At 45.3% G+C, this 12,695-nt stretch overlaps 1 protein-coding gene across 1 annotated transcript; it reads left to right on the top strand.

Moving 5' to 3' along the window:
- Positions 1 to 207: 207 nt before the first annotated feature.
- PtA15_9A398 (uncharacterized protein) lies at positions 208 to 1,616 on the top strand (the record flags this gene model as incomplete). Its single annotated transcript, XM_053172601.1, has 3 exons — positions 208 to 312; positions 404 to 1,360; positions 1,443 to 1,616. The coding sequence occupies 3 exons, from the start codon at positions 208 to 210 to the stop codon at positions 1,614 to 1,616; spliced, it is 1,236 nt and encodes a 411-aa protein (XP_053023826.1).
- Positions 1,617 to 12,695: the final 11,079 nt, after the last annotated feature.

Genomic DNA, 12,695 nt, shown 5'->3' on the forward strand with positions numbered 1-12,695 from the left:
CGTGATGGTCTGCTTTCAAAGCGGATGATGGGTATAAGAAGAGGCTGTCACCGGGCTCTGCCATCTTGCCCACCCTTCCATCAACCAGATAAATAATCAAATCACCAATCTAACCAACCAGCAAAGCACTTCCTTCGTGCCCCCTCTTCTCCGCAATCACCCAGCCACTCAAACTTACCCAAATCCCTGAAACCCTCTCCATCTACGATGCTTGCCATAATTGCCCTGTTTGTGGCCCTAAACCTCCTCTCAGGCACTGACGCCTTGGTTGTCCGTGCCGAACCAAAGTCCACTATTTCAGTTTACTATCCCGTAAGTTGGCTCGTTATCTCTCCTGATGCAAAGGTCTGAATAATATCCGTGGCTTACCTTCATCTTTTGGTTTTTCAAAAATGGTTTCCAGGGGTACCATTCTACTTTGTTGCCCCCTGACAGCATCCCATGGGACCTCTATACCCACCTTGATTACTTCGTTGCCACCACTGGCAGCGAAGCTAGCGAGGACTTGAAGATCGAAAATGAAGAAAACCTCAAGGCTGTCGTTGCTGGCGCCAAGTCCCATGGAGTTTCTGTTTCCCTGACTGTCGGTGGCTGGACCGGAAGTAAGTACTTCAGCAAATTGGTCGCTGACGAAGATAGTCGAAAAACGTTCGCGCAAACCTTCTTACGCGCAGTCAAAAAGTACGACTTTGACGGAATTGACATCGATTGGGAGTACCCCGGCGTCCCAGGAAATGACGGCAACATCATATCTAAGGATGACTCGGCGAACTACTTGAAGTTCCTGCAGACACTTCGCCAAGTTTTGAGTCCCAAGGCCCGGATTTCTGCGGCGGTCGCTGTACATGGTTTTATGGGTTCGGACGGCAATTATTTGACCGACCACAAAGCCTTTGCTGAGGTTCTTGATTTCATCACCATCATGGCCTATGACCTATACAGTCCCTCTGGCGATCTCGCGGGTCCAAATGCCCCAATGTTTGACACCTGTAATGACCCCACCGTCAAATTCTCGGTTGATCAAGCGATTAAGACATGGACCTCCTCGGGATTTCCTGCCTCTCAGATCCTGTTAGGTTTGCCAGCCTACGGGTACAAGTACACCATGCCAAATTCTGAATTAACACCCACTAACTTCTCAGGCCAGAGCAACGCCACCAGTTTATTTTTCTCCAAGTTTGACAAGTCTGCTGCTCCTGCTGCCCCCGAGAGTGAATCAGCTGGACCCACCACCTGCGGTGGTGAAGAAGACGGTCACACATGGCTCTTTAAGGACCTTGTCAATTGCGGCATGGTCACGCCTGACGGAAGTCAAGGCCTCAAAGGCTTTACTCGTTACTACGATCATTGTTCAAGGACTGTGAGTAATTGCTCCTATAGAACACACACCATTTGAATCCCTTGGACTGATTTCGTATCTGGTTCGCCTTGAATTGTCTCAGCCTTTCCTCTTCGACCCATCGAGTAAGACTTTCATTTCTTACGATGACGCGAGGTCCCTAGCCCGCAAGACGCGCTTCGCCAAGTCCAACGGATTGGCCGGAGTCAATGTCTTTGATGCTACAGGAGATACCCAAGACCGAGTCCTCCTCAAGGCTATCAAATCCTCCCTCTAAGCGCGACATCTAATTCTGAAGGAGCTTAATATCCCAAACCTTCTCTACCTCCATGCCTAAATTCTTTTAATTCCTCAGACTTTAAGTACAATAGCTTGTGCATATGTTAGCTGAAAGGCCCTTCGTGTTCCTACAATTTACCAAGAAGCTCATCCGCTAATAAAATGGAACAATAGAATTGAGTAATAAACCTGACCAACCAAAATAATAACCCTGCAAACTCAAATGACCGCTGCTGCCTCAACAGGATAGTATTCCCGCCGTCTGAATAGTTGCATCTATGCAAGTTGGAAGGAAATCCCTCGCGGCTTAATCCCTGCGCTTGCGTGTCGAGTAGGTTGCCACCATGCCGTTTCCTAGGGAAAACTCTTGAGCACCTGATTGCATCATTCTGCCGTCCTCGTCAGAGGCAGGGAAACACTAGGCCAAAAAAGAACTCTTCCCCCACCCTCAAATTCCGTCCGGCTTGAGATGCTCTACCATGGCTGCATTGGTAACTTCCTGCCTTCAGGCCGAACCCCCATCCGTGGGAAGACCAAATATGAACAAGCTCCTGAGTTCGAGCGGACGGGGTACCTTATGCTCGGAGCGCGACGCGGTCACAAATAAACACATCCTTGTTACAATTCCCGCGGGAGGAAGTCTTGCGGATGAGGGATGTACAATAGGTCTCTGCCATGTCAGTGTTTATTCTGTCCCATGAAACATGCCTGTATGCAAACATGTTCCACCTGGCCAGCATTTGCGGCAGTTGCTCGCAAGAATATTTTCTTTTTCTGCGCCAGATCGGGCCAGATCTGCAACAAGTCGCCTTCAAAGTGAATGGATCCTGGAGAAACAGGGACTCTCAATTTGGCGATGAAACTTTTGATGTGCGTATGTAGTTTTGCATAGCTTTGGTCTAACCCCGTCTATATATCTAACTTCACTAAGTCCCTCTCTATGTGGAGGGGGGTCGCCGCCCCGCAGAAGGAGGGAGGTTGCATCGCTCCCCCAATAAGGGAATTAGCGAAGTTAATCTATTCATGTACTGCGGTGAGCTTGGGAGCCCACGTGCTGTGAGCTGATGAAGTTTCCTTTCCAATCTACTGTAACTTACGCCTACAGCCCAAGCAATACTCTTGATGGTGCAAGCTGATCCCCTGTGTTGATTTGACAACAGTCCACCACTGCCCCCGCGGCTCACACCACACATGTACAACATAGCCAAGGAACAGCTCAGCTCGCCCTCAGAGCACCCGGAGATCTCACAGAGGAGAAATCGTGCCCTGATGGAGGGCTTCCGGTCCCGTTGTTGGATCATCAGTCTCAAAATAATCCCAAGGGAGGATAAAACACCCTTTGGGAGATGGGTTTGGCCCTTGGCGCCACCCGGGCCTTGTGTTGGGGTGCATCTCATTACATTGCCAAGCTGGCCATGGCATGCTGAGCAGAGAAATGGTCCTAAATTTTGCTGGGTGGCTGGCAATTTTATCATTCTTAATTTTTATCCAGCCTTTTTTGAAATATATTTGGGCCTGTATTTGCCACAAATACTTAAGATATTCCGTTTTCAATCAAGTTTGGAAAATATTACGATAAAATTTCAATATGTGTTTATAATTGGGCCCTTAGGCAACACTGGGAAGTTACGCTATCCAGGTTGCTTGGATTTCATTTAGTTATCCAGTCCTACGTGGTGTCAAAAACAACATAAATAGAATCTGTGGGTGTCAAAAGAAAGCTTGAATTTTGCTTAACAAGATGAGCCCTAAGTTTTTCCAAGAAGCTCCTATTTTTCATGTTGAAATATTTTTTTTGTGACCAAAAATTAGTTATCTGGGTAACTTAGGCTAGATAACTGATTTTTGATTAAAAAAGTGATGTTTCAAAATGAAAATAATTAATTTCTTGGAAGAAATTAGGTACTATCATGTTGAGAAACATTTAATCTTTCTTGTGACACCCACAGAGTCTATTTATGTTGTTTTTCACACCACGTAGTACTGGATAACTAAATGACATCCAAGCAACCTGGATAGCGTAACTTCCCAGTGTTGCCTTAGGGTCTTGACCAGGTATAAATGGTTGAGTTTATGACCCGCGACCCCCGGGGGTTTCAAGGTTTTGGTGGCAACGGGGGGTGAACTTTGGGTTGCGGCGTCATAAATTCAACCATTTATGACATATAACGCAGCAGCCAAACGGGGCCTAAAGTATTGATCATGATAAAAGTACATAAACAATAAATTACCTAATACAATTCAAAGGTCACTGAATAGATTCAATGTTACAATGATCAGCTAGTGTTACACTGCTACAGATCTAGTGTAATCACCTATTGATCTGTTGACCAATGTCTGTACTGATCATTGTGAATACTGATCCTTCAGAGGATCTTTCCTCCTCTGAGTGCCTCCAGTTCCTGAAGTGCCTTGAAGAGCCTCATTTCCCCTCTTGCTCTTTTCCTCAATAGGGGGGTTCACAATTGAATTTTATAAAACTTTGGAGGTCAATTTAAGGCCTTTATGAACATAATTTTAAAATTTTGGCAAGATGTCCAGAAAAAGGTGTGACTGATTAATCAGTGCAATTTATCAACTTTTTATAAATATGTTCATAAACAGGTTAAAATGGGTCCTAAAGTTTTACAAATTTCAATTGTGAACCCCCCTAATATAAACACACACTCAATGTTGGGCCGCTACGCTACACTACGCTATTTCAGCACTACGCATTAGCGTAGCGGCAATAGCGGGGCTAACAGCGTGCCAATTCTTTGTTAGAGTTAGCGCGCCGCTACAGTTGCTAAGCTACGCTACGCTGCGCTACAGCGCTTTTAGTGGAAAAAAGGCCTTAGCGCGTGCTCTTTGACGCCCTCTATCATGTGTAGTGTTAGCGCAATTTCTCACATCTGCGCTAACGCTACGCTAACAGCTAAATTAGCTGCGCAGCGTTAGCGCGGAGACGGCGCAATTCCGCTAACGCTACGCTAAAAGTTAGCGGAATTCTGCTGCGCTACACCACGCTAATGCTATGGTTAGTGTAGCTGGCCCACCGTTGACACACTCCACTACAAGAAAAAGTCAAGCAAGTGCCACCAGTTGAAATGTGAGAGCTCTAAGGAATCTGGTGAAGGAACTTCATTTTCATAGTTTGCCTTTGACCAAGCTTCAATGCACACTCACTGTGCATGATTCACAGTGACTGTGCCAAAAAAACTGATGTCTGCTTGAGTGGAGCTAGAATGGAATTTGTTTGCACAGGAGAATTCCCCATTTCAACTGCTGTCACTTGCCTGACTTATTCTTGCAGTGCCCATGGACTGTTTATCCCTCAGAATATTATTACAGAAAATTTTAGGCCATACTATAGTTAAACAGTGCTTTCATTCTCACCCATCATTCAATTAAGGAATAACATCTCTTCTTGATTACCCTTACCTTTTTGTAGGTACAACCACTAACCCAAGTTGTGTTACTCCTTGGATGCCTATTAACACATTTTGTTGATCTGGATGTGCCTTCATTGAGCAAGCCTCTCAGTTCTTGATTACTGATTGAGTGTAAACTTTTACAGGTCTTACCAAATCACTCCTAGCCCATCATTGGCATCTTACACCATCATTTTGCCAGTAAAAACCCTCTCAGACACAGTTAGTTACCTACAGGCTTACAAGAGTGAATACATAAACCTGGGTAGCTAGGATCTGCAGCAGCGTAGCCGCCTTGGCCTTTAGTAAAAAAAAATACAGTAAATTGGTACCAAAACCCCCCAAAAAAAATCTGCTTTTGAAAAAAACCTGCCAAAAAAGGGTCCATTTCAACGTCTGGGGCTGTCAAAAAATGGTCCCAACAACATAAACCCAAATTTGGGAGTCGTTTTCCCAATTTTGGGGAGTACTGGTTTTTCCAAGCCTCTAAGAAAAACCAGGCCTTCTTTTTGGGTTCCCCAGGACTAAAAAAGATAGAGTGAGGTGTTCAGAAGGGAAGAAAAAACACCCCCCCAACAGTCTCAAAGCTAAATCTCCATGAAAGTCCTTCCTTTAGCTTCCTTCAGAGGGATCTTTGCACTATAACAAGCTGTAAAGGAGAGGATACCTCCACCCCCTTCTTGACAAAGCACATTAGACACCAAAAAATGGTTGGTCTGCAGACTGGTCATGAAGGGGCAGGCTCCCTTCTCAGTGGACTAGAAATCGCCGAGTGGACCCGGGTACCCGTGGCGGGTGCGGGTACCTGCGGTCATTTTGGGCATATTTAGATACCCGGACTCGGACCCGGCACCCGTAGGGCGGGTACCGGCGGTACCCGTGGCGGGTATCACGGGTACCGCCTAAGATTCAACCCTCTAGCCGGTCTATGCCGGCTTCGAGGGTGGTGTAACCTCTTGATGACCAACACAGACCGGTCATCAAGGGGGTATATACCCTCTTGATGCCTGACCTGGGCCGGGTATTGAGAGGGTGTATGTATACCCTCTCGATGTCCGGTCTGTGCTGGACACCAAGAGGGAATACAGTCTCGATGACCGGCACAGACCGGACATCGAGAGGGTGTGTGCATACCCTCCCAATGTCCGGTCTTAGCCGGTCATCGAGAGTTTACACCACCCTCGAAGCCGGCATAGACCGTCATCAAGGGTGTATATACCCTCTCGGTGCCCGGTCTGGCCCGGATATCGAGAGGGTATGTCTGCGTGTGAATTCTCGATGTCCGGTCTGGGCCGGACATCGAGAGTGGATGCCCTCTCGGTGTCCAGCTGTACCGGACATCGAGAGGGCATACATACACCCTCCCGATGTCCGCTGTGTGCCGGACATCAAGAGTGTATGGACCCTCGGTGTCCAGCACATACCGGACATCGAGAGGGCATATCCCGCTGTCCGCTCTGTGCCGGACATTGAGAGTGTATGCCCTCTCGGCGTCCAGCATGTGCTGGACACCAAGAGGGTTAGGTTAGCGGGGGCCATGATCGCGCTGCAAAAGGTCGTCCACGACTGCAGACCTTTTGCAGCGGGTACCTGGACGGGTACCCGCCATCCAAAATTTACATACCCGGACCCGCACACGGCACCCGCCCACCTGTGAACAGCCCCCAAGTTGGTATGTTGAAGCCCCAGACTCGCGCACAGGAAAGGCTTCACAGAGCCTTTCTGCGGGGCCTTTTTTGCTCCGTGGATTCCATGGGTTCCACGGAATCTGGGTCGCGCGCGCCTCCCAAAGTCCCCACACCGGTGTCCCAACTCACCACACATTTTTCTACGACTACAAACTTTGTCTGGAAATCTCAAGCAGTTCAAAAACATCAACTAATTGTGATTTGGACCTTATCCCAGTTTGAACAGATACCTTATTGTCGTGAATTGTGCCTGGTCGCTATCTCGTTACTACATGGCCGACCCAAATATTGAACCCAATCTACAAGGCTATCAACTCGATGAAAACGGACAGCTCATCTTTAACTTTGCCGCCGGCCGTCGCCAGTTTACCCAAGGACCCTCTGGGAACGAACAAGAATTGAATGGATTCAATGATGATTTCACTGCTCAAACCAGCGTCGAAATCAACTCCGGGACTACTTCTCGTGGCGGCGGCGGCACCGGTATGGGTAGGGGAAGAGGGAGAGGCGGGGGTGGTTCAACGGCGACTACGAGTACACAAGGCAAACAGAGGGTGAACTTCACCAAGAAGAACAGAAGCCAAGCCGAGATCTCTGGAGAAACTCAACCGTCCACATCCTCCAGCAACCCACCTCCATCTGAACCAGCCGCGGCGGCCAATGAAGCACCTGCGACCATCCATTCGGCGGCACTTGGACCTCAAGCCCAAGCTCGTGCTGAATTGGATGTTTGCTTAAGCAATGGAAATTCAGCTACTGTCCGAGAAGTCGCCTATGCCACTGGTAAAGTTAAACGGCTTACCAACTGCATCAAAGACAAACTCAAGCACTTGACCCTTGAGTACCAGAAGAAGATACACGAGTTGGCAATTACGCACGAGGTAAGATCGGAGATCCTGTTCAAGTGGGTTGGTGGATTCAACAAGATGAAAGGGCCAAACAGGTTCAACAACTATTGTCGATACGCTCATGAAGCGCTCCAACTTTTTGCCAGAAGTAAGGGTACTTCTGACTATCTACAAAGATGTCATTTCAGCTCATTTTTTTTGTTTTTATCAATCCCAAAGAGGAATTCCCCCCTGGGGTGTTAGATTATGAATACCCCGGATTTGATTATGAATACGCAGCAAGTAAACTCCAATTCTCACCAGCATCTGAAAAAGTACCGGTTGCAACCCTAACCGCGTTTTTCCATTGCCACCAAAAGAATTCCCCTGCGCGGCCAACCTTGCTGGTCTTTTCCTCACGCGTTTACATCATTATACTCGTGAGGAAGAGACTAGTAAGCAAAAATCAATCTTTCACTAACACCATCAAGATTTCGTATCGTCCAAACTAACCGCAAACCTTCCTCTTCCCCATTCTACTCCTCCCACTCTTTTCTTTTCTTCCAACATAGACATAATCATCTCTTGCGCGCGTCCCTCACCACTCTCATCAAAAACATTAAAATCAAACACAAATAACTCCTGCGCCATCGCAGGTATGACTCTCATACTTTCTATCATTTATGTACTTATTGATCAATCTAATATTTTCTCCTTGTTTTCCTTATCCTTTTCCAAATCTTCGTGTAGGTGTGTTGCTGGGTTCATTAAGCTTGTCAGGTCATCGTTGTTTGCTCAGATTCAAACATCATTACATTAGGTTCGCTATTTTGTTCATTTCACAATTTTTCTCATTGTTCTCCTTTTATCACAAGAAATATAACTCACGCGTTTACATCATTATACTCGTGAGGAAGAGACTAACATAATCATCTCTTGCGCGCGTCCCTCACCACTCTCATCAAAAACATTAAAATCAAACACAAATAACTCCTGCGCCATCGCAGGTGTGTTGCTGGGTTCATTAAGCTTGTCAGGTCATTGTTGTTTGCTCAGATTCAAACATCATTACATTAGGTGTGTTGCTGGGTTCATTAAGCTTGTCAGGTCATTGTTGTTTGCTCAGATTCAAACATCATTACATTAGGTTGCTCTTCGTCCTATCTCAAAATTTACATGGGGAACGGATGCAGCAAGTCGGAGAAAAGTGGCGAGGACTATCTGAAGCCGAGCAGCTCAAGTATAATGATGTTGAGTTTCTCAACAAACTGCAGCAAGCCATTGGTCTTGCGGAGGCTGACAATCCTGAAGACCCTCTCCTTTTAGAAAACTGAATGGCGGATTTTGTGCCCCTTCACTTGCAAAGCTACAAAAAAACGGCAAATCACAACGCCCATGCAACGAAGCAATGCTTGTTTGAGGAAGGAAAGAGGCACGGTAAGCAATTGGCCACACAGGTTTCTTTTGCTGCTTGATAGAGAGTGGCAATCCAGTCACTATATCTCTCTCTCATATGTCGTTCACTGAAAAATAAAGAACTGACTGGATAGGCTATGATTCGAGTGACCATATATTACTACTTTTGAAAAGCTTGAGCACAATTCTTTTATGAAAAAAAGAAAATTGAGAAGCAGGGAGAGAACTATGTAGAGGATGGGAGGGATGTTATTTTATATTTAGCAAGGGTTGAGGAGACCAATACCTTTCTTAGCGTCCCAAGGAAAGATTTCAGAGTTAAGGTTAACGAGGGAGTGAGCAGAGAATTGGGAAGGTTGTGAAGGAGGAGTGGATAAGACAGGATGGTTAGATGGACGAAGGGGATTGAAGGAGGGGTGAGGAATGATGGTGGATGCCGAGCTAAATCCAACAGCCCGACCCATCAAGAAATTGCCTCAGCGTGCAGTCAAGCCTTGGGAAGCTGGCAATGCAGCCCAGAGGAAAGCCGACATGAGGGAGAAGTTGTGGTGCTTGCTCCGTAAGTAGGCCCAATCTCAGAAGTCAACCAGAGGCAATCAACCCTTTGGACATAGGGATGGTGGATCTTGAAACAACTCTGCTTGACCAAGATACCGGCAAATACTCAAAGGATCAAATCAATGCCATTCTTAAGGCATTGCATTTCCAACAGATTTCACTTATCCAAGATTCAAGTCAAGCCAAAGCAGATTTGAGTGAGTTTCAAGGCTTGCAAGCTCTTGTTTGATTGCTTGTTGGCTTACAATGAATACTAGTTCTTCTCTACTTTTATTTCAGAACTTATTTACTCTTATCATGAAGATTTCTTCCATCATGTCCATTTCTTTTCTCATTTCTGCAGTTCTTTTCTTGTGTTTTCTCACCGGAGAAGTATGCAAAAGTTATCTAAATCAACACTTTTCAATTATTTTGTGGTACAAGTAGATGTAGAGAGACAACAGGAGAACATTGCTCAGAGATTTCTGAGTCATATGTTTCAAAATGGGCCAAATTGGTGCTTTTATGGGGTTTTTCAGTGTTATGCTACTCCGGCCGCGGCTTTTGGGTTTGTGTAGGGGTACTTTAGCGGGGCTTTGACCTGGTTGGAACACACCAGCACCGCTCAAAATGAGCAATCAGTCTTTGAACAAGGAGTACTGGTGCTTTGCCAAGGAAAATACCCAAGCAATCTTACCCCCATATACAGTAGTATTTGATTCTGCAATCAATCTATGATAATTTGGAGTGGTGTTGAAGTTATGGGAGTTTGAATTTTGAAAGTGGTGGGCTTGGAGTGGGCAGATGATGAGAGTAGAATTGTGCACATAGTGAAGAAAAATAGTAAAATCTTTGGAATTATCAAATTAGATAAGGTACAGGCTCAGTGGCCACTGGTTTTTGTAATTTAGGTAGATTTTGAAAAAGTATGTGATTCACCCATGACCATTAGCCACTCAGCCTGTACCTTGCCTAATTCAATCATGCCAAAGATGGTATTATTTTTCTTCAACTATTATTAAATGATACCCATACTTTTAATCAACCTCATTAGATGTCACATACCCCAACTGACTAGTGGCATAGTCAAATCACATGTTTTTCAAAACATTACACTTTTACAGTGTCCAATTGTCACTCTGGCTATTCTTCATATAATTGGATCATTCAAAGGTTGTGAATAATATTCTTGGACCATTATAACATCATAATAACACTTGGAATCATCACAATGCATGGGATATAGCTCAAGTGGCACATGCTCATGCCTCACATTTTGGCACTACTGCTTGCATTCCAATGTTCCAAACCATATATCTTTGGAGCCTCAAACATATCTTGCAGTATTATTTCAGAATCAAATTCAGCCAACTTCAAATATTAAATCATGTGCTAATCTTCCTTGGCGGAGAACAAATAATCTATGTGCACAATTCTACTCTCATCATCTGCCCACTCCAAGCCCACCACTTTCAAAATTCAAACTCCCATAACTTCAACACCACTCCAAATTATCATAGATTGATTGCAGAATCAAATACTACTGTATATGGGGGTAAAGTTGCTTGGGTATTTTCCTTGGCAAAGCACCAGTACTCCTTGTGCAAAGACTGATTGCTCATTTTGAGCGGTGCTGGTGTGTTCCAACCAGGTCAAAGCCCCGCTAAATTACCCCTACACTGCTAATTACTCAATGTAGCGGTGTAGCGGGTACTTTAGCAATTGAAAGCCGCTGCACCGCTAAATTACATGTAAACTTAGTGTTAGCGCCCTCATTGTAGCTACGCTACATGAAAGGCGTAAAAAGATTAGCGTCACCTTTGCTACGCTACCCCTAAAAAGTGTATTTTTGCGCTACCGCTAACGCTAACCGCCATTTTATTTAGCAATGGTTTGCTACGCTACGGAATTAGCGCCGTTAATGTAATTTAGCGTAATAGTTGGGGTGTTGATTGCACACATAGAAGCTGCATGTTGTTTGTTTATACTCACCCAATTTACTTGATTCCAAAGCTTGAATTATTTATTCATAAACTTCATGATCAAATAATCTATTCTTTGGAAGCAAAATACTAGCTGAGGTTTCCAGCATTCACCCACTCTGGAAAAGTCTGAGGTGATATATTGCACAAATTCCGCACATGAAATGGGAAAAACAGTGATTCAGTTCTGATTGGTGAGTCAGGTCATATGCCTAGGAAAAATGCCTGGAGAGATCATAGGCTCAGGTCTTATGCGTGGAATGCTAGAGCGCCGATTATCAAATGCTCTCGAGAGCCAGGCTGATTCAGACGAAAGTATGGGATCCGAAAGAAACACAAGGATACATGATGATCTACCAATCACCTCCATTGATCTAGGCGAGTGCGAAGAGGAAGACAAACTGGCCCTGGTGAAATCAATCCTTGATGAAGAGCTCTCAGAACATGAAGCCTTGATGGGATCCTGGGCTGGAGATGTCGTTGAACTCTGGAAAACTATTTATGGGCCAACCCCACTCGATCATCCTTGGTTCTCACTGGTGAATTCCCTTCCACCGCCGAGGTTTCATGCTACGGACAATGACGAAAGCAAAGACAGTTCAGAAGCTATACTTGCGGGAATTGACGAGGGTGAAGAGGACGCTGGCAGCAATGTAGATGGCGAAGAAATCAGCGCAGGTGACATGTTAAATCTCCTGAACATTGCTAACGAGAATCTGGCAACTAACAACAGTCACCAAGCTGATTAAGCAGAGGAAAAACCTCGTATAGTTTGTTGTTTCATTTTTCTCCTTGGCATCTGTGTGTTGTTTTTTACTTTTGTATAATTTTGGCCTCGCTGTGCTGCGCGAATTCATTTCCCTCCTTTCCAATCATGATCAAGATGATTGTTTCTTTTATTTTCTCACATGTGCAACAGTAAAACTATTGCGCCAAACAACAACAGAAAAAAATGTGATTGCAGCCAAGGTGTGAGTATCCCGCGTTCAAAAGCGAGGAGAAACACGTGTACGGTTGATTGGCCAAAACAAAACCTTTGGCCCATGGAACTTGATACTGCTGAGGGGGGGAGTGAGAAAGAATGAAAAAATGAAAACAAAAGGTGGCGGTGGGGGACCTCACTGCATTGCCTGAGTTTATCCGATCAAGAGTTGTACACTTTTCTCGGCCTGGGCTGCAAGCTTGTCGGACAAGCTCGGTCCGACAAGAGGCTCGGA

This window comes from Puccinia triticina, chromosome 9A (assembly GCF_026914185.1).
Source record: "Puccinia triticina chromosome 9A, complete sequence".
In the NCBI taxonomy this organism is placed as follows: Eukaryota; Fungi; Basidiomycota; class Pucciniomycetes; order Pucciniales; family Pucciniaceae; genus Puccinia; species Puccinia triticina.